Source organism: Microcaecilia unicolor, chromosome 6 (assembly GCF_901765095.1).
Source record: "Microcaecilia unicolor chromosome 6, aMicUni1.1, whole genome shotgun sequence".
Lineage (NCBI taxonomy): Eukaryota > Metazoa > Chordata > Amphibia > Gymnophiona > Siphonopidae > Microcaecilia > Microcaecilia unicolor.
In genome coordinates this window covers 283,051,247-283,073,607 of record NC_044036.1, presented here as the reverse complement: position 1 = coordinate 283,073,607, position 22,361 = coordinate 283,051,247, and the positions used below count along the sequence as shown (strand labels likewise).

The window sequence follows — 22,361 nt, the reverse complement described above, 5'->3', positions numbered from 1 at the left end:
TACTGACTTGAGTAACTTATTTGGGCTCTTAGGTGGCAGGAACAATTTGTTTTATATTTCTCTTTTCTTTAGAATGCTCTTATGTAAGAGCACTTCAAAGTATCCTTCACTATGCATCACGGTCTATGATACAAGGATCCACAGGAAGAAGACAGAAGTGTTTTCTGTTATCTTCAGAAACATATTCATTCTTTAGTATTATAACATGTGGGTCCAAATTATGTCACTTGTGACAATGGGAACAAATTACCTACACTATACACTGTGATACTTGGCTGTGTTACACTTAAAGAGATGCTGAAATGAAGTATATTTGGGAACTGGTACATTAAATTACAAGTTATGTTGTATTTCAATAAAGTTCGTTAACTTGGATTGAATTTACTTTTGTTGCATAATTTATCACCTGTACAGATCCAGTCACAGACAAAGAAAATAATACCCCAGCAGTTTATTTGGAACTCTTTAAGACATACGTGTGCAGGAACAGTAGACAAGAAGTGTATAATCCTGTGTTAGGGTGCTTTATGGAGGATAGCATTGGACAGTGCATGATGAGCAGGAAGTACCATTCAATTTGGAGTGTGATGATCATGACTTACACCCCACCAAGTGGGTATTAATTAGCTCATAACTGCCAGTCTACTGCAAAGCATGCGAATCAGGTTTTTATTTTGACCACTGTTCCTTAAATGTGTAGTTCTTATTTCAGTCAGTTTATATATGAACACTTCCTATTCATTTGCAGCTATTTCACGGGAGCTAATAGATGGCCCAAATTGCTAAAACAAATGTGCACTTTTCTAACTAAGCTAGACGTTTCCCTTCTTTGTTTATCCAATATTTAAATTAATAGCTTTTTTTTAAATGAAATGTACAGCTGTAGCTATAATGCTTTACATTCATCTCAAGATGGAAATATCTCCTAATCCGTGTATTATTTTCTACGAACAGTTTTCATGATAATGATTAGTTTCCTATGTGTACAAGACCCTCTTGCACTAGTCTGAAAATGAAGGGCCCTTTCTATTATAACTTCTGTGAAAGTTGAGTCGGTCATAGAAGGTGATAAAGTTGTCAGGGCCAGTCACATAACTTTTCTCCGTGGAGGTGTTAAAGCCATGGTTCCTGTACATTCCAGTATTCCGCAGATGGGTGGAAAATTTGTTGCATACAGCATTGAAACATGTCTGTAAAAAAAAAAGACAAAAGCAAAAAGAGAGCTTAGGCCATGTTTCTTTACTCTTAGCTTGATATTAAACTTATGTGTACCTTTATATATATATATATATATATATATATATATATATATATATATATATATATATAACTTCAAATGTGATTGAAGAATCAAATGAAAGTTTTTGATTTTACTTTTTCCTTGATTTTACATTAATAATATTGTGGCTATAAAAGGTTTTGTGTTGAACACCCTTGGTAGACAGGCAGGAAAGAGTGGGATTATTTCCTGCCCTCTCAGAGGCCACTAGACCACCAAGTTCTTCAAGGTAGGACCGGGGAGGTCTGCAATGTGCTTTGGTGGCAGCGGGCAACCACGCAGAGCCTCTGGGCCCTCAGGCACTGCCCAGTTTCCTGAAGGGTTAGTCCGTGTCTGAAATTTAGAACTGAATTCTGGAAAATAATCTGAAAGTTAGCAACTTCCAGGTACTGTAAATGTGTGATTGAGGCTAGCCCACCTTGTATTTAGGCATACTATAGGGATGGATATAGTGGCACATTTTTTTATATGTATGATTAAGCTATGCAGTGGCCAAATTGTTGAGAAGACTAGATGGACCAAATAGGTCTTAATCTGCCTCACCATGTTACTATGTCTGCCATTTTAGAAACCTACTCATCTAAATACCCCTAATTAAGTTTAGAAGCCAAACTACAGTGAGTGATTAAGGGGTAGAACTCCCTTAATCCCTTCTGTTCAGCGCTGCCAAAAATGAGCACTTTTACAAAACCTATATGCAGTGATGTGCTGGTAAATGTTTAACAACAGGCTCTCTAAAAAAAAAAAAAAAATTCTGGGCGCACCCAGAATGTCACTGCCCTTCCATTATCATGCTTAGCAAGAAGGAAAACCCTCCCATGGCACATTCACCCTTTTTCTCTGCCCCTAACCCACTAACAAAAGCTCAATCGCTGGCATAAATTCTTGCACCTAACTATAGGCAGGTGCATAAACACTAGTATTCTTTAACTTGTGTGGATAAATGCCCATGCCCCTCCCAGATCCACACCCAACTTGGAGTTGTTTGCTCTGGAATTAGTGTCAATTAACCACCAATTACAATTATAACCGATAATTGGTAGTTAAGGCCAATTAGCATCTAATCCTATATAATAATTTGCACCTCAGACGTTCCATGTCTGGCTGCCTGGGTTCGTATCATCTCCTGACATCAGCCAGCTTCCTGTGTTCCATTCCCCCTCACTGTCCCGCCCTCGTGACAAGACGTAATGACGTCAGAGGCCAGAGCAGTGAGAGGGAAGGGAACGCTGGAGGCGAGCTGACGTCAGGAGCAATGTTACAAACGGAACAGAAACCAGCGCCAGCCAGCCAGAAAACGTTCAGGTACAAATCGAGGGGAGGAGAGAATCGCTGGACAAGGAGGAGAGGAATGGGAGGGCAGGGCAGAGGAGAATTGATGGACATGGATGGGAGGACAGTAGAGGAGAGAATCAGGGACACGGATGGGAGGCAGGGAAGAGGAGAATCACTGGACATGGAGGGGAGGGAAGAATTGCTGGACATTGAGGGGAGGGCAGGGGGGAGAGAAAAAAAAAAAGCTTACATGACAGCCTTCCTAGGGCCCATTTCATTGTTGAGGAAATGGGCATGGTTCCACTAGTTATTAAATTAAGTTACATAACTGACCTTATTCCTTAATTTGTGAATGCAACTTTTTTGAATTAGGAGGATACTGTATAAAAGTATATGCTATGCATTAGCAATATATATATATATATATATATATATATATATATATATATCTCCTTGGGCAATCTTATAAGCACCTATTTCTGCACATGTAAACCCTCAAATTCTATAAAAGTCACTAAAAATTGTGTGTGCAAATTTGAGCATGTGCCCAATTTACATTTGCAATTTAAACGAATAACAAGCCAGTTAGCACTGATAATTGGCTTCTTAAGCAATTGGTGCTAACTGGATTTAATTAAAATTTATGCACATAAATTTTACACTTGTTCAAAAGCAGAACGTGGCCATGGGTGGATCAAAACGTTCCCACAATTTATGCGCATGTTCCTTGTCATCAAGCAGATGAATCCATTACGAATGGGTTGTGTCCATCAAACAGCAGGGGGAGATAGAGAGCACTGGAAAACCATAGTGCCTCATGGCCAGCTAGCTCCATCTGCCTCTTCAATATTCTGTATTTCCCCAGCAGGGTGGACGCAGCTTATTCAGCTCCTTCAAAAATCTGCCTGGGGTGGCTCCTGTGCTTTGGTCAGTTGTAGCAGGGGTGTTGTGGCTGGTGGTGCCCACTTTAAAGGCACATAGGTTCGCCCTTTCCCTGCCTTACCCGGCCCCCGATGTGGATGTAGACACATAGGTTTGCCCTGTCCCTGTCTTTTCCCACACTCTCCTTTGTGGATGCAGGCACATTGGTTTGTCCTTTCCCTGCCTTTCCCACTCTACTGAGCCTCAGGAGTTGGAAATTTGCCTCTATTGCTGTTGCCTCTAACGTTCCTCACAGCATAAGAAAAAAAAAAAAAAAAGTCACGTCGCGCTTTGGCGCTGCGATTCCAGAATTTTCTTCCGATTGTGCAGCGTGACCGGAGCTCTGGGACTTGGTCTGGTGAGGTAAAAGCGTTTTGTAGATCCTCCAGGGAGGGCCCGCTATCGGGACGTTTTTGGCGCGAATCCGTCATTTTGAATTTTCCACCATTTTTTTGGCAATGGCTGCGGAGGTTGTTAAGCGCTGTTCCCGTTGTGGCAAGTGCAAATCAGCACGGCTCTGTAAATCGTGCTCTTCAGACGTCAGGGCCAGCATGAGCATGGCGAGCGATGTTTCTTCCCGCTCAGTGGAGCTGGCAGCGGGCGCCATTTTGGACGCGCCGCATGGCGCGACCCCTGCAGAAGTGGAGGGGTTTGAACCTGGAGGAGAGTCTCGTGTGGAGGTTAACAGGGGAGCTTCTATCCCCGGACTGGAACCGGGAGGCCAGGGTGAGCCCTTCTCCCCTGAGTTTGTGTTGCTGCTGCATAAAGCATTCATGTTAAAAAGAGCTTTCCCGCAGGGGTCTCATTCGGCCCTGCTAACTGTTCCCCCTCCAGTGGAGCCCGGCCTCGGATTGCCGTCAGGCACGTTTTCCCCTGACAGCTGGCTGCAAGACAAGCGCAGAAGGGTTAATTCCCCTTCAGAGAGTGGCGCACCCCCCTTCTCCCCCCCCCCCCCCCCCCATGGTCAGGATGTGAGGATTCTGAGGGGTCTGGCAGGCCCTCGTGGTCTGAAGAGCCAGAGGAAGGTGCAGGATTGCCACTGGATCCAGATGATCCTTCCACGGTGAGGATTTTCCACCACGACGAGCTGCCAGCGCTTATTTCTGATGCCTTGCAGGTCCTCTCTATTGAAGATCCTGGGTGTGGCAAAACCTCCTCTGGTAATCCGAGGATGGCAAGTACAAAGAAGCGTGCTCTAGCCTTTCCTTTGCATGACTCCATCCAAGAGCTTATTTCGGCTCAATGGGCTGACCCTGAGGGGCCTTTGAAAGTCGCCAGGACTATGGGGCAATTATACCCTCTAAGTGAGGTGCATTTGACGCGCCTAGCAATGCCTAAAGTGGATGCCCTAGTCACGGCCGTGACAAAGAGAACTACCCTCCCAGTTGAAGGAGGAGTCGCCCTGAAGGACATGCAGGACCGACACCTGGAATCAGCTATGAAATGGTCCTTTGAAATTTCAGGCCTATCCTTACGGGTGTCTGCATGCAGCTGCTATGCTGCCAGAGCCTGCCTCGCTTGGTTGCATCAGGCAGTGGAACAGCCAGGGGATGGAGCGGAGCCCCTTACTGAGGTGGCACAGCGGATGGAGTCGGCCTTGTCTTTCTTGGCTGATGCCCTTTATGATCTGGTCAGAGCTTCGGCTAAACAGATGGCTGTGGCAGTGGCGGCTCGCCGCCTTCTATGGCTATGGTATTGGGCGGCTGACATGGCCTCTAAGCAAATGTTGGTGAAGTTGCCCTTCCAAGGCCTTCTCCTATTTGGTGAGGAGTTGGAGAAAATTCTTAGAGGCCTGGGGGATGCTAAACCCCAGCGCTTACCCGAGGATAGGCCGAGGCCTCTCTCCAAGGGTCAGGCGGTTCCCTCCTCTTACAGACCTTGCTTCCGTGAAGCTAGAAGGTACCGCCTGGGGCGTTCTGCTGGGTTCACTTCTCATGCCCGCTTTCAGCAGAGGAACTCCTTTCGCTCGGACAAACGTTCCGCAGCGGCCGGCTCAATGCCTGGAGTGCATGGGTGACCCTCTCAATGATGGTGCACCGGCCCTCTCCTCGATTCCTGCAATAGGAGGACGGCTTTCCCTCTTTCTCGAGGAGTGGGTCAAGATTTCCTCAGATCAGTGGGTTTTGGACCTGATCAGAGATGGCTACAGAATAGAATTCAATGCCCCGGTGAGAGACGTGTTTGTGGAGTCCCGATGCGGTTCTGCTGTCAAACGGGCGGCAGTAGAGGAGATCTTGCAAGGCTTGATTCACCTAGGGGCGGTGTCCCCGGTGCCTTCCGCCGAACACGACTCCGGCCGTTACTACATTTACTTTGTAGTGCCACGAAAAGGCGGGTCTTTTCGGCCCATCCTCGACTTAAAAGAATTCAACAAGTCTCTAAGAATGCAGCATTTTCACATGGAAACCCTGCACTCCGTCGTTGCGGCGGTACAGCCAGGAGAGTTTCTCACATCTCTGGACCTGAAAGAAGCTTACTTGCACATTCCTATTTTACCCCCGTTCCAAAGGTTTCTGCTGTTTGCGGTGATGGGAAAACATTTCCAGTTTCGGGCCTTGCCTTTTGGCCTCGCCACAGCTCCCCGAACCTTTTCCAAGGTAATGGTGGTAGTAGCTGCTTTTCTCAGGCGAGAAGGTATTCGGGTTCACCCGTACCTAGATGATTGGCTCATCAGAGCGGACTCGACAGAGGAGAGTCATCAGGTAACAGCCAGAGTGGTCTCAGTACTTCAATCTCTGGGCTGGGTCGTCAATATACCCAAAGGTCACCTGACCCCTTCTCAATCTCTAGAATATTTGGGGGGTCCGGTTCGACACAGCCTCGGGGTTTGTCTTTCTACCCGAGCAAAGGCAGTGCAAGCTTCAGAACCAGGTCCGTCTGCTCCTGAGGATGCCTCGCCCCCATGCTTGGGACATTGGCCAGCTGTTAGGGTCGATGACGGCCACCTTGGAAGTGGTGCCCTGGGCGAGAGTGCACCTGAGACCTCTGCAATGCTCCCTGCTTCAACGATGGTCTCCAATTTCTCAGGATTATCAGTGCAGACTCACGTGGCTCCCTGCGGTCCGGCTCAGTATGGAGTGGTGGCTCTCAGACAGCATGCTGCGGCGAGGAATGCCGCTAGCACTCCCCGATTGGTGCCTGGTGGTAACAGATGCCAGCCTGAAGGGCTGGGGTGCACATTGCCGGGGAAGGCATGCCAAGGGTCTCTGGACACCTGAGGAGTCGGAGTGGTCCATCAATCGCTTGGAGTTGAAAGCGATTTTCCAGGCTCTTCTGGCTTTTCACTCGACCCTGGAAGGATTGGCTGTCAGAGTTCTGTCGGACAACACGGCAGCAGTGGCCTACATAAATCGACAAGGCGGCACTCAGTGCAGAGCTCTGGCCGCGCAGATTTGCCACTAGGCTGAGCTACATCTGCAGTTTCTGTCAGGAGCTCACATTGCAGGTCAGAGCAACGTGCAAGCCGATTATCTAAGCAGGTATCAAATCGACCCAGTGGAGTGGGAACTGGCAGACGAAGTGTTTCTTCAGATCTGTGCCAAGTGGGGGACGCCCATAGCGGATCTTATGGCCTCAAGCACAAATGCCAAAGTCCCGTGCTTTTACAGCAGACGGAGAGATCCTCGCTCGGCGGGGTTGGATGCCTTGGCTCAACCCTGGCCTCAGGACCTCCTGTATGTGTTCCCTCCGTTGCCCTTGATAGGGCGAGTACTCCTGCGGATTCGGTTACATCAAGGAGAGGTGGTTCTCATTGCCCCGGATTGGCCCAGGAGGACGTGGTATGCGGACCTCCGGCGGATGCTGGTAGAGGCTCCCCTTCCTTTGCCTCTGGTACCGAATCTGTTGTCATAGACCATGTGAAAAACAAAAAAAGGGGTGGGCAAAATAGGCTCTATTCAAACAATGGGGCAGACATATAAATTAGTTAAAACGATGATTTTTATTGTGAATAGGTGACTCAACACAGCCGTGTTTCGGCGCCGTAGCGCCTTCCTCAGGAGTATATTTCTCTCGTCATAAGTACATAAGTACATAAGTACATAAGTACATAAGTAGTGCCATACTGGGAAAGACCAAAGGTCCATCTAGCCCAGCATCCTGTCACCGACAGTGGCCAATCCAGGTCAAGGGCACCTGGCACGCTCCCCAAACGTAAAAACATTCCAGACAAGTTATACCTAAAAATGAGGAATTTTTCCAGTCCATTTAATAGCGGTCTATGGACTTGTCCTTTAGGAATCTATCTAACCCCTTTTTAAACTCCGTCAAGCTAACCTCCTCCTCAGGAGTATATTTCTCTCGTCCCTTCAATAAAACTTTGTATTTTTGCAAGCACTGTGAAACCACAGTTTTCAGTCGTACAAAACCTCACACCTCATCACTGAAGCAGATATTCCTGCAGGTAGGCACCTGCCTAGCCAATCACGAGGAAGACGATGCTCCCCTCAAGACAACCAGTGATTGTTTTGAATGCAGTTGATAGAAAGCGATCCTCCGATACCACAGAACTAGCCGAGACTCTGAAACTGCTTGCAGACACAGTGCACAAGCGAAGGTCTACAGCTCCAAGCCCAGATCTAGCCATTAAACAACCTGCAGGAATATCTGCTTCAGTGATGAGGTGTGAGGTTTTGTACGACTGAAAACTGTGGTTTCACAGCGCTTGCAAAAATACAAAATTTTATTGAAGGGACGAGAGAAATATACTCCTGAGGAAGGCACTACGGCGCCGAAACACGGCTGTGTTGAGTCACCTATTCACAATAAAAATCATTGTTTTAACTAATTTATACGTCTGCCCCATTGTTTGAATAGAGCCTATTTTCCCCACCCCTTTTTTTGTTTTTCGCTTTTTTGTCCTGTGGGGATCAAGTGCACCTCCACACTCCGTGTGGTTTTTCTCTGTCACAGACCATGTGACCATGGAGGATGCCTGCCGCTTTGATCTTATGGCATGGCTATTGAGAGGGCGCATTTGAGAGAAAGGGTTATTCCAGTAAAGTCATTTCCACTCTCCTACAGGCCCGCAAGTGATCACACCCATGCGGGCTTCTCTCTCGCCGATACTTGACTTTTTGCAGGATGGTTTACAAAAAGGCCTTGCCTATAATTCCCTGCGTTTCAAGTGGCAGCCTTAGCATGTTTTCTAGGGAAGGTCGCTAGCCTCTCTCTGGCTGCTTATCCGGATGTGGCACGGTTTCTTAGAGAGGTGCTTCGGCTCCGTCCTCCCGTGCGGGCTCCGGGTCCGGCCTGGAACCTGGGGTTAGTTTTAAAGGCCCTTCAGTATTCACCCTTCGAGCCGCTAAGGCGAGCTTCAGAGAAGGATGTGACCCTAAAGACGGTCTTTTTGGTGGCCATTACTTCGGCGAGATGGGTGTCAGGCGCTGTCCTGTTGAGACCCTTTTCTGCAATTCTCAGAGTCCGGAGTTATGGTACGTACGGTGCCTTCCTTCCTGCCTAAGGTGGTTTCAGCATTTCACCTAAACCTGCCTTCCTTTTCCAGAGAGGAGTTTCTGGAAGCCTTTGGGCAATTGCACCTCCTAGATGTGCGAAGGGCTCTGTTGCAGTATCTGCGCATGTCAAATGTGTTCAGGACCTCTGATCACCTTTTTGTTTTGTTGTCCGGTCCTCGCAGAGGGTCTCCAGCGTCTAAAGCTACTCTGGCTCGTTGTCTGAAAGAAGCTATTTTTTCAGCACATGTGCTGTCTGGCTGGCCTCCGCCTGAAGCCTTTAAGGTACATTCCACAAGAGTGATTTCCTCTTCTTGGGCTGAAACTGGAGCACTCTCTCTTCATGAGATATGCAGTGCAGCGACATGGGCTTCTAAGCTCTCATTTGCCCGACATTACAGGCTGGATGTGGCTGCCAGAAGAGACGCGCATTTTGGAGCACAAGTGCTGGCACGTGGTGTGGCCTGTTCCCACCCTATCTAGGGATTGCTTTGATACATCCCATTCATAATGGATTCATCTGCTTGATGACAAGGAAGGGAAAATTAGGTTCTTACCTTGGTAATTTTCTTTCCTTTAGTCATAGCAGATGAATCCATGAGCCCTCCCTCAGTGATTCATTGTGTGATTGATGTTGTTTTATGTTCAGTTTTTCTTGTAGATATGTTCCCTCAGTGGGAGAAGTTGGAAAACAGTCTTCAGGATTTCTGTTCTGTTCGTCCCTCCTTTGAATTACTGCTCCTGTTCTGGGGCTTTCGTTCGCTGTGAGGAAAGTTCATGTTATTCTACATTGCGGTGTAACACTGCTTTGGAAGCTTCAAATACTGAAGAAGCAGATGGAGCTAGCTGGCCATGAGGCACTATGGTTTTTCAGTGCTCTCTATCTCCCCCTGCTGGTTGATGGACACAACCCATTCGTAATGGATTCATTTGCTATGACTAAAGGAAAGAAAATTACCAAGGTAAGAACCTAATTTTCCCATCCAATGTAGGCATCCATTGTTACAGGATAGTGCACATCCAGATTGATGCCCAAATCATAATTAGTGCCAATTAAGTGCTTGTTAACTCCAATAAGTAAATCATTGACTCCCATTAACTATTTTGCGCACCAATCAGGGATTCGTGCCCAATTTTGGGCACCCTTTAAAGAATCCAGGGGAGAGTGTTTCTAAGTCTAGGCAGTAGGAAAGGCAAAATGGAACGTTAGGACAGAAAATTCTAACAGAGCACTAGCCCTACTAGGCTAACAGGGCAGAACCTGCTTGGAAACCTGACCAGAAGAAAAAAGAGGCAATCAAAACTATTATCTAACTAGGAAATTGAGGTCGGGAAATGGCAAACTACATCTACCGTTGCCCAAAATAAGCCCAATAGAAACTGCCTGTTGGCCTTGTTTTGGGCAACACCAGAAGTATGTGCCAAAACAGCTTTCAAAAGGGAGAATAAACTGCGCAAACAGAATCTCCGGAGAAGTTTTTCCCAAGAAAGGAATATGAAGATGACTTAAGACTTTCAAATCCTTAGAGCTCTAAGACCCTAACAATCACCAGTATAGAAAAAATTGGCACAGAAGAACATCTGAAGATCGATAAAAAGATAAAATGTGGACGTAGGCAGGTCTACTGGCTGCATTGTAAAAATGGCAGCTGAAACTTCCCATGGCAGTCTTGCAGTCGCCCTTTTGAGATTGGAAATGGCATGTGTAGGAGTGACTGGGGATTGCACCTTCTCATGCCACTTCAATCCCAAAATAACTCCATAACCTCCCATGGCAGGAGCTTCTACTGTAAGGGAAGGAACTGTGAATGTACTCAAGGGAATAAAGCCTTGTTTACCTGACCTGAGACTGAGGAAAAGAGAATGGAATCACACTATTAAGGTGAGGAAGATGGACTATAAGAACAAAATGTCAACATTTCATGGGAGCAAATGAACAGAAAGAGAATGCAAGATACTTTACTAGTAATAACCTGAGTGGCAAGAACCTTCTAGGAACAGCTGGACAGCCCAGGATTTTCTTTGGGGCCCTTTTACTAAGGCTTATCCAAAAGTAGCTGCACTGGTGTACATGCGTGTTTTGGATGCACACTGGTCCATTTCCTGAGCACGCCTGGAAAAGGGATTTTTTAATGTGCCAGAAAATGGACGTGCAGCAAAATGAAAACCAGTGCGCGTCCATTTTCAGCCTGAGACCTTAACGCCATCCATTGACTTAATGGTAAGATCTCATGTGCTAATCGGGCATGCATACTGCCAATTACCACCGGGTAAGGGCCCCGCGGGAGAAAATATTTTCTGCTGTGTGTTTTGGGCATGTGGTAGCTGGGTGGTAGTGCCAATTTGATGTACCTTTGTGAAAGGGCTCCTAAATGAGATAGGAAGCTCTTCCCATCAAAAAAGAAATGAGGGTGGGGGAGACAGTAGTAGCTGAGAAACAATTAACTAAATGTCTCTAGTCTGAAAAAAAACAGGAACTTTCTGTTACTAGCTGAAGTGTGACAAGAACCTGTCATAGTAGAAGTTTTCTACAGATAGCTATTTGCTGCAGAAGACAAACGGAAAACTAATATTAAATGCTGCTATGAAGACATGCAACATAGGAGATTATTGGTTCTGTTTACCTCTTCATAGAATAGGAAAGTTAAGCTCTAAATGAAGGAGCATTTATGCAGAAATTACAGCTCCCAGGCTAGATAAATTGGAATACAAGGAAATACCTAGAATCCCACATCTCTTTAATGTTTTGGGTTGTTGTTTTTTTTTTGCCCCAGCTGACTGGAGAAACACAATGTAGAAGAGCTCTTGTACCCAAAATGTAGCATATGGCACCTTCCCCTCCCCCCCCCCCCCCCCCCCCCCCAATGAACCAACTTCTGAGTGGAAGGTGATAATGGGGGCAGGGGGAGGGGAATTGCACACAGAGCTCCCCTAAGAAAAGGCAGAGAATAGTGCTAGCCTAATAAACTGAAGAAGTGAGATGCCATTCCCGCACAAACTATTCAAGCTATGATGTACATACTTACGGGCATTTCATGGACTGTAGGCATTCTGCTTCCATAGGTCTGGTTAGTTGTCCGGAACAATGGGTTAGTTTTTACATATCTGGAATTATTGAAAACAAGGAATGAGTCAATGAAGAGAATAAAAGACTAAAAGGTGTAGTTGTCAATGTGGTCTACTGTTAAGGTGTACTATTTTAGCACTAACCCATTCAATTTTATTTTATTGCAACAAAACCTAGTTCCAAAAACTGAGGTTAACAATAAAATAACAATTCTTAGTAGTAGACCATGTTGATAATTCCCCCCCCCCCCCCCCCCCCCCCCCCCCCCCAAAAGCACTGGATTGGCTTGCTTTGTGCTATCAAGTTCTAATGAATTCAGCAGCTTCTCTATTTGCAAACTTGTTTCTGAAATTCTGTGCAAAGAGCAAAACTCTTTCAAAGAGAGCCCCTAAGGTTTGTAGCAGAGGCATTAGTGGGGTACAAGGGGAGCAACTGCTCCCTTAAATTGATTTTGAATGAAATGGCACTTAAGTGAATTGGGCCTGCAGCTTCGCACTGGCACCTATTTTACAAAAGGTCTGCTCCCCCTGACATCAAAACCTCTATGCTTCTGGACTTTGTAGCCCAATAAATGCTAAACGAATTGTTTACATCATGAAGGTGATATATTTTATATAAGGGTTGGCAACCATCTCTGCTTATCTTTCCTCTTTGTTTCTTCCAACTTTCTAGAGCTTAACTATTTTTATGTTATTGCGCAGTGCTCCAGTTTGCCCTTTGTTTTCCTCTGCTTCTTTTTCTCCCACCTGTGCTAGAGGATCAGCATACTAAACTGCATTAGCATGGTGTGTATCATGCATATTTTATTTATTAGGATTTATTTAGCGCCTTTGTAGAATCATGAGCACAGGTCAGCACCCCAGCACAGGTCAAAAAGGGCAGAGGCTGACAAGCCAGTGCAACTCTGGAATCTATTAGAGATTGAGAAGCCTGTAATTTATTAAAGAACATGAACCTGTGTAAACTCAGGAATTTATGATCTATTTACGGGCACGCTGGCTGGCCTGGGAAAGGTGCAATTATGGATGGACAGAAGAATGTGATTTAGCAACAAGGGAAAAATATATTGTGAGAACAGAGAACAGAATGATCTCTCAGGAAGATAAGTGCTGAAGTAATGTGAAGCCTTGCTTAACACAAAAGGTATATAAACAATTGAATCAGAGCATTACGTTGGAGAGGCAGACCACATGTTTGTGTCCCCTGCTCTACACATGAGAAACTAGCATTTGTAATTGTAAATTTCTCTTGGTAAGAAATTAAAGAATTGCTTTTCTCATAAAACATGGCCTTCCTAGTCTTTTATCTCTCTAAATTGCAGGTGGTTGGTGAGTACTAATTTGGGGAGATGATACAAAGACTAGTACTTTAAAAACACCTTTTAAAAGGAATTCACTCAAGGTGGTGTACAGTAAGAATAAATCAGTCATGAGCAAAAATCAAATTCCAACAGTAAAAATATTCAAATAACAATACAAAGAGGCATATTTTCAAAGCACTTTGGGAGGCTAAGTTCCATAGGTTTCTATGGAACTTTGGGAAGCTAAGTGCTTTGAAAATATGCCTCAAAGTATGGCATAGTATACTACTTACAATGTCAACACAATACGTAATAGAACATTTTAATTGACAGTGTAGGGTGATAAAAAAAATAATAAAAACAAAGCAAAAGATAAAAGCCGTATTATTTATTGCACTTGTATCCCACATTTTCCCACCTGTTTGCAGGCTCAATGTGGCTTACAAAGACCTGTTATAGCATAGCCATTCCAGGGTAGAAAATACAATTAATGTGACAGGAAACATAAAGAAAAAAGAATGCAAACAGACAGAAAGATGTAGCCTTCCTATTGCAAAGTGAGGACCGCTGTTAATTAACTGCCTCCATGTCCCCAAACAAACAGAACTACAAATCTCTGCATTCAGCGGGCCAAGCCCGGGATCTGCCTGTCAGGATGAGGTGGGGCGAGCCGGCAGTCCCTTCCCAGGCCAGTCCTCCCTCTTCCCTCCCCCCTCCCCAATTTCACCGACCCATTCATCTGCTCCAGGACAGGGCCGGAGGCAGCGCGAACCGAGCTGTCACCGGTGAAAAAAAAGTGCTGTCTCATCCCCACCCCCACCGGGCCCCGCGCTGCTCACCATGCTCTCGGCCATGCCGCCACCACTTCTCCCTCCCTCCCTCCCTCCCTCCCTCCCTCTCTCTCTCTCTCTCTCTGTCTGTCCCCCGCCTCCTCCTTCTCCTTCGCTCGGTGCCGCTGTCCTCCCACCCAACTCCCCCCCCCCCCCGCCACTCCCGCCGCTCTCAAAACTGTAAATAAAAACTGATATGCATATTCAGTTTTAAAACATCCTTGGAAATGCCTGAATGAACATCCGGATCTTAAGATGCTTGCGGAAAAAAAAATCTGTTTCTCCCTGCAAATGGTGAGGCAGCATATTCCAAAGGGTCAGAACCATATATTTATTTATTTATTTATTGTACGCTTATATCCCACATTTTCCCACTCATGCAGGCACAATGTGGCTTACAGAAAGTTAAGTAAAATTACAAAGTAGGCAACTTAGAGAAGTATACAAGGAGGAGGCAGGGCAACAGGATCTAACAGTTTGAAACTAAATAGGGCAAGGGTCAGGAGGGTGTATCAATCAGCAGTGACAAGTGGGGAGTAAGTCCTGGCAAAGAAGTAGGTCTTCAACAACTTCTTGAAGAGGGTGTGATCCGCTTGAGTTTTAAGGTGTTGCGGGAGAGCATTCCAATGTTTAGGACTACAGTAGCGGAAGGACAAGGCAAAAATCTTCTTGTACTGGACTCCCTTACAGTTCGGAAAGTGCAGTTGGAGATAGGATCGGGCAGAGGGATTGGCATTCCTGGGCGGGAGGTCGATCAAGGGGCGCATGTAATCCGGAGCAACCCCATAGATGATTTTATGGGTTAAGGAGCAGAGCTTAAAGGCAATGCGCTCCTGTACAGGCAGCCAATGAAGTTTGAAGAGCAAGGGTTCAGCATGCACAAAGCGTCGTTCTCCTAGGATGAGTCTCGCAGCAGTGTTCTGAACTGTTTGGAACGTTTTCATCAGCGAGACCTGGCAGCCCACATAAATTCCGCTACAATAATCCAAGTGGGAGAGGACAAGCCAGTGGACAAGAGTACAGAGCAAATCTCTAGTGAGGAAGTATCGTATGCGCCGGAGCCTCCACATGGCGTGAAACATTTTTTGGAGACCAAGTGCACTTGATTGACCAACTAGAGGTGTGTGTCCAGGTGCACTCCTAAAAGCCACAGGCTGTTGGCAATCAGAAGAGCAAAACCCCTTACTGGAAGCATGGTGTCAAGTACTTGGGTGTGGTTGGATGAGAGTACGAGACACTGCGTTTTATCCTTGTTTAGTTTGAAACGGAATACCTTAGCCCAATGCTCTATGGCGGAGAAGCAGGCATCAATAAGGTTAGCAATTTCTGATACGGTGGTGCGAAAGGGGATGTAGACTGTAATATCATCAGCATAGAAGAAAGGGTTGAGGTCCAATTTTGCAAGAGCTGAGGCTAAAGGCATCATCATAATATTAAATAAGGTAGGTGAAAGGGGGGAGCCCTGTGGAACCCCACAGGACGCCTTCCACAGAGCAGAAGTAGTAGAGGTAGACACTAATCTAACAGAGACAGCTATTGGTAGTTCTAACAGTCAGTCATGAGGAACCCAATATGTGCCCTGGACCACGCTGCATAAGTATGATGGCGCCAACTGATTAAGACCAGTGGCGTACCAAGGGGGGGCGGTCCGCCCCAGGTGCACATCACTGGGGGGTGCCGCAGCGTGCGCCTGTTGCCCTGTTTCAGTCCGATTTCACACATGCGAATTGCGAAATCGGACTGAAACAGGGCAACAGCCACGCACCGCGGCACCCCCCCCCCCCCCAGCAGCGTGCACCCGGGGTGGTGTCATTTCACCAGGGGGGGGAAGAGGTGTCATTTCGCCGGGGGGGGGGGGGGTCGCGCTGCTCCCGGGGGGGTGGCGCATCAGCGATCCGCCCCGGGTGTCAGCTAGGGTCGGAGCGCCACTGATGAAGACCCTTGAAAACAAGAATTAAAGGAAATGAAAAAAAAAATCAAAAGAATCCCACGTACAGCATAGTCAGCAAACAACAATGGGAAGGTGGAGAAGGCTTCAGAAAAACCAGGGACACAAGATGATCATCAAATGACAAAAACACTTTATTTCTTGTATTTGCAAAAACATGCAAAGCCCAACATGGCACCGTGTTTCGGCATGAAGTGCTTGGCTCAGGGGTCATGAATTGCTGATGTATCCAAAGCAGTGTCTGAATATAACACTAGGGAATTGCTTCTATGATTATAAAACTAGTCTTTAAAAAGACCTTTGTAGTGGTGATGCGCCTGTGGCGAACTTCAGTGAAAACCACTATACAGAATCAGACCCTCCATTCTCTGGTAGCCAATGCAACCTGAATATAAATGGGGCAATGTGAGCAGTTGGCTTAGTCCCCACAATTATTATTATTATTTTTTATAGCATTTATACCCCGCTCTTTCCCACTCGATAGCAGGTTCAGTACGGCTTACAAAGTATGGTACAAAGTATCACAGAGGTAATACAAAATATGGTACAAAGTATCACAGAGATAACACAGTTATATAGAGTAGGACAGTAGGAAGAGATGTGGGGGACAGGATTGGAGTATGGGTAGTGCTAGTGGTATGGATTAGGTTCGAGAATTAATTTGGGTCATTTGGGTAGGCTTGTTTGAAGAGGTAAGTTTTCAGCAGTTTTCAGAAGGGTAGGTGTTCACTGGTTGTTCAGATGTGTCGAGGTATGGCGTTCCAAAGTTGGCTGCCTATAACGGAGAAGTTGGATGCGTAGTAGGTTTTGTATTTGAGGCCTTTGCAATTAGGAAGATGAAGATTGAGATATGTTCGAGAAGATTTGGAACCGTTTCTGGCTGGAAGATCTATCAAGTTGGTCATGTAGCTTGGAGATTCACCATGGAGGATCTTGTGGATCATTGTGTGGGCTTTGAAGTATATTTGTTCCTTGATAAGGAGCCAGTGGAGTTTTTCACAAACATCCTCACTGCTTTTAAATTGGGTTAAGATTTTAATATACAGTTCACTGGCTCCCTATCCGTTTCCGAATACAGTTCAAACTCCTCTTATTGACTTACAAGTGCATTGACTCTGCAGCTCCTCAGTACCTCTCCACTCTTATCTCTCCCTAAACTCCTCCCTGGGAACTCAGTTCACTGGGTAAATCTCTCTTATCTGCACCCTTCTCCTCCACCGCTAACTCCAGACTCCATTCCTTTTTATCTTGCTGCACCATATGCCTGGAATAGACTTCCTGAGCCAGTACGTCAAGTTCCATCTCAGGTTGTCTTCAAATCTAGGCTAACAGCCCACCTTTTTGATGCTGCTTTTAACTCTTAACCCTTACTCACTTGTTCAATACCCATGTTTTATCATGTTTGTCTGTCCTAATTAGATTGTAAGCTTTGTTGAGCAGAGACTGTCTCTTTATATCCAGTGTACAGTGCTGTGTACATCTAATAGCGATATAGAATGATAAGTAGTAGCAGTTCTCGCTATTCACAATGATATGGTTCTTGGAGAACTTCACGAACCGCAAAGCTAAGAATACTGAACGATTGCCCCTATGGGAAAATAGGGGTTTGATTCCAGGTTTACCTATGTTTCTAAATAAAAACTGCAGATAGCAATAATAGACTGTATGGGAGTTAGGGGTTAGGTTCCTGCTCTGGAAAACCATATAGGATTGGTAGCTTGCAACTCACTCCCTGGACGCTTAGTGGCCATTCCCAGAAGCAAATGCCAAAATGAGAAAAACAAAAGTGAAAGCAAAGAAGGCTGTTTATCTGCAAATATGTGAACAACACAGTGTGAATAGCATAGTGGTCGCTGTGGATAAGTGAAATTGCGAAGAAAGAACACGAGAATAGCAAGAATGCACTGTATATTGGAGCTGTTATATTTTGTGCCTATTATATGTGCTATATTTGGATGTAGTAATGAGTAAGAAATCAATTGGCATGCTTTTGAATCTTATTGCTTCAAGGTTTTCAAGGACGATGATGCGGAGGAACTGAAAGAAATCTTGGTGAATCTGGAAGATGTACTGAGCCAAATTGACAAGTTAAAGAGTGATAAATCACCTGGACTGGATAGTATACACCCCAGGGTACTGAAAGAACTTAAACATGAAATTGCTGATCTGTTATTAGTGATCTGTAACCTGTTGTTAAAATCATTCGTATTACCTGAAGATTCAAGGGTGGCCAAAGTAATGTCAATTTTTTAAAAGGGTTCCAGGGGTGATCCGGGATATTACAGACCAGTAAGTCTAAGTTTAGTGCCAGGGAAAATAGTGGAAACTATTATATAGAATAAAATTACAGAACACATAGACAAACATGGTTTAATGGGACAGAATCAGCATGGGTTCAGTAAATTTGCTTAATTTCTTTGAAGGTATAAATAAACATGTGGATAAAGAAGAGCCGGTTGATGTAGTGTATTTGGATTTTCAGAAAGCTTTTGACAAAGTTCCTCATGAGAGACTCCTGAGAAAAATTAAAAAGTCATGGGATAGGAGGCAATGCCCTTCTGTGGATTAAGAATTGGTTATTGAACAGAAAACAAGAGAGTAGGGTTAAATGGGCTATTTTTCTTAGTGGAGGAGGGTGAATAGTAGGGATCTGTATTGGGACCGGTGCTATTTAACATATTTATAAATGATCTGGAAAATGGAATGAGTGAGGTGGCTAAATCTGCATATGACACAAAACTATTCAGAGTTGTCAAAAAAACATGCGGATTGTGAAAAATTGCAGGAAGAACTTAGGGCACTTCAGCTTGGAAAAGAGATGGCTGAGGGAGGGATATGATTGAAGTGGTGTAGAATGGGTAGAAGTGAATCGATTTTTTCACGCTTTCAAAAAGTACAAAGACCAGGAGTCACTTGATGAAATTACAATAACATACTTTTAAAACAAATAGGAGGAAATATTTTTTCATTTAAAGAATAGTTAAGCTCTGGAACTCACTACCAGAGGATGTGGTAACAGTGGTTAGCATATCTGTGTTTTAAAAACGTTTGGACAAGTTCCTGGAAGAAAAGTCCATAATCTGTTATTGAGATGGACATTGAGGAAGCCACTGCTTGCCCTGGGATTGGTAGCATAGAATGTTGCTACTAATTGGGATTCTGCCAGGTACGTTTGACCTGGATTGGCCACTTTCGCAAGCAGGATACTGGGCTAGATGACCTACTGGTCTGACCCAGTAAGGCTATTCTTATGTTCTTATAATCCTTCTCAGAAGTAGCCCCCAAGCTCTGGAACTTATTCCCAAGAGAGGCTATGTCTAACTCAAGACTACCTCTACTTCAGGAAGCAGGTGAAAGCCTGGCTCGTCTCCCAAGCTTTTAATACATAGGGTGACTGATTATACACCACTCTGCACCTGGACTAGCTTGCTACATACCTATAACTTAGACCAGCCCCTTATATCTTGCTTAACTGTACAAAGAATTTACCTCTTGTTTAGCCACATATCTACTTATCCCAACTGGGATTCTATCCAGCTTACTTTCAAAAGAGAAGGCCAGCCATCTTCCGACACAAATCGGGAGATGGCTGGCCATCTCTCAAGGCCGGCAAAATCGGCATAATCGAAAGCCGATTTTGGCCGGCCTCAACTGCAGTCCATTGCGGAGCTGGCCAAACTTCAAGGTGGTGTGTCGGCAGGGTACAGAAGGTGGGACGGGGGCGTGCTTAAGAGATGGCTGGCTTCGCCCGATAATGGAAAAAAGAAAGCCGGCCCTGACAAGCATTTGGCCGACTTTACTTGGTCCCTTTTTTTCAGGTCCAAGTCCCAAAAAAGTGCCCGAACTGACCAGATGACCACCGGAGGGAATCGGGGATCACCTCCCCTGACTCCCCCAGTGGTCACCAACCCCCTCCCACCCTCAAAAAAAAAATTTAAAAACTTTTTTTGCCAGCCTCTATGCCAGCCTCAAATGTCATACTCAGGTCCATCACAGCAGTATACAGGTCCCTGGAGCAGTTTTAGTGGGTGCAGTGGACTTCAGGTAGGCATCCCCCACTACCTGTTACACTTGTGGTGGAAAATGGGAGCCCTTCAAAACCCACCTGAAACCCACTGTTCCCACATGTAGGTGCCCCCCTTCACCCCTTAGGGCTATGGTAGTGGTGTATAGTTGTGGGGAGTGGATTTTGGGGGGCTCAGCACCTAAGGTAAGGGAGCTATGCGCCTGGGACCAATTTGCGGTCCACTGTAGTGCCCCCTAGGGTGCCCGGTTGGTGCCCTGACATGTGAGGGGGACCAGTGCACTACGAATCCTGGCCCCTCCCATGACCAAATGCCTTAGATTTGTTTGTTTTTAAGATGGGCGCCATCGGTTTCCATTATCGGCGAAAACCGAGGGCACCCATCTCTAAATCCGGCGATCTCAGCAGTTAGGTGACCATCTTTAATGTTGACCTAAATGTTGAGATTTGGGAGCCCCCAACCATATTATCGAAATGAAAGATGGACGCCCATCTCGTTCGATAATACGGTCAGCCCTGCCACTTCGTGGCGCCGTCCTCAGAGATGGGCACCCTTAGAGATGGGCGTCCCCGGTCAAAAATGCCCCTCTATATCTCCCATCCTGTCCTATATATCTGCACTTGGCCCCTTGGCTACATGGTAACATAGGCGCCAACGCTGTGGGTGCTCGAGCACCCCCAATATTTTTACCCACCGGAAGTCGGAAGTTCCCTTCCCGAGCTGCCCGGTGCCTGCCCTCTTCTCCCTCAACAGTTCTCCGCCCTCGCCTTCCTGCGTGCCACCCAGAATTTTAAAACTCATCTTACTTCGGGGTCCCGGCGGCAGCATTGAAAGGCGAGTAGGCTCGACACTTCAGCCTTCTCTTCTCTCTCAGCTCTGGTCCTGCCCTTGCAGAAACAGGAAATGAGGGTGGGACCAGAGCTGAGAGAGAAGGGAAGGCTGAAGCGCTGAGCCTGCTCACCTTTCACTGCTGCCGCCGGGACCCCGAGGTAAGATGACTTTTAAATTCTGGGCAGCACGCAGGAAGGTGAGGGCGAAGGACTGTTGGGGGAGAAAAGGTCAGGCTGGGATCGGACTGGCACTCGTAGGAGGGGGGGCAGAAACTCGGAGGAGAGGGGGCAGAAACTCGGAGAGGGAGGGGGAGAGGAGGGGAGGGGGGAATGCACCCCCAATCATTTTGAAAAGTTGGCTCCTATGCATGGTAAGCTGTGTTGTAGAAAAGTATTAACATACGATGTTATTTGAATGCTCTAATGTATGCTTATTAGGTGTTTTATTAGTATTATGCTGACATCATATTATATCTCTGTTATTTGAATTTCAGTGATATTAAATGTGTACAGGCTGACCTCATTTATTGTATTCAAGTTTATATTTGGCTATTTTTACTACTGTTATGCTGTTAACAAAATTGTAAGTTTTATATTAAACCATACCTGCTGTACATCGCTTTGGGTGCATCTCTTCATAAAGGCGGTTAATAAATCCCAATAAATAAATCAGTATATCAAATGGAATTGCTATTATATCATGATCCATACATAAACTATGCAAGTCACATTGAGCCTGCAAATAGGTGGGGAAATGCGGGATACAAATGTAACAAATTAAATAAATAAATAAACAAAGTGATCTGAAACAGGGCAGCAAGGTCTGTTCACATCACCTGTAACCACCATACCAGGATTCAGGGTCATTGAACTTGGGGGGCAAGTCGTCTTTCACTCGGTAGTAGTCGCTTGTCTTTTGACGCTGAGGATCTGGCTCTGAGTTAGACTGAGGCTCCTGAGAGGGAGTTTGAGCCATCTTTCTGTAGATGAGAGAACTGTCGGATCTTTGTCCCTTGCCGACAGCAGCTTGTTGCACACGGTGCACCGGCACACAAAGAGAGAAACGCGGCAACTGTTGCTAGGCGACAGCAGAACGGCTACAAAGTATTAGTGCGACTTAAAGACCAGTATCGTTTCTAAGCAACCGACAAATCACCAGCTTTCCCCCTATCAAGGGTCCCCGTGCTTCCAGCACTTCTTTTGCGCTAATAGAATTAGAAACGAGCCGTTCTTTTGCAAAAAACGGTTCTGTGAAGCAGCTGGCAAACACTGGGCCAGGTTTTAGTGTTTCTTCTATATGTTTGCAGCCGATCTGCTTGCTTGCAGGCACCAGCTGTAGTTTCTGATGATATGAGTGTCATTAAACACCGGGCACTTGTGGACCCGAACACTACGTCCTCACGCTGCCGATTAGTGTGAATTGCTAATGTCTCCTA

General features: G+C 45.8%; 1 protein-coding gene across 1 annotated transcript; it reads right to left on the bottom strand.

The window, feature by feature from the left end:
* Window positions 1–857: 857 nt before the first annotated feature.
* Window positions 858–21,982, bottom strand: C6H9orf116 (chromosome 6 C9orf116 homolog). The gene is made up of 3 exons (XM_030206174.1): window positions 21,762–21,982; window positions 11,952–12,030; window positions 858–1,190 (listed from the first exon to the last, which is right to left on the bottom strand). The coding sequence occupies exons 1-3, from the start codon at window positions 21,899–21,901 to the stop codon at window positions 1,002–1,004; spliced, it is 408 nt and encodes a 135-aa protein (XP_030062034.1). The 5' UTR covers window positions 21,902–21,982; the 3' UTR covers window positions 858–1,001.
* Between the last annotated feature and the right edge of the window lie 379 nt (window positions 21,983–22,361).

Coding starts and splice junctions, on each gene's coding strand:
- C6H9orf116 (XM_030206174.1), bottom strand. CDS start 21,901: ATGGCTCAAACTCCCTCTCAGGAGCCTCAGTCTAACTCAGAGCCAGAT. Junction 12,031..21,761: donor TCCTGGTATGGTGGTTACAG/GTGATGTGAACA, acceptor CAATAATTCCAG/ATATGTAAAAACTAACCCAT. Junction 1,191..11,951: donor CTACAGTCCATGAAATGCCC/GTAAGTATGTAC, acceptor TTTTTTTTACAG/ACATGTTTCAATGCTGTATG.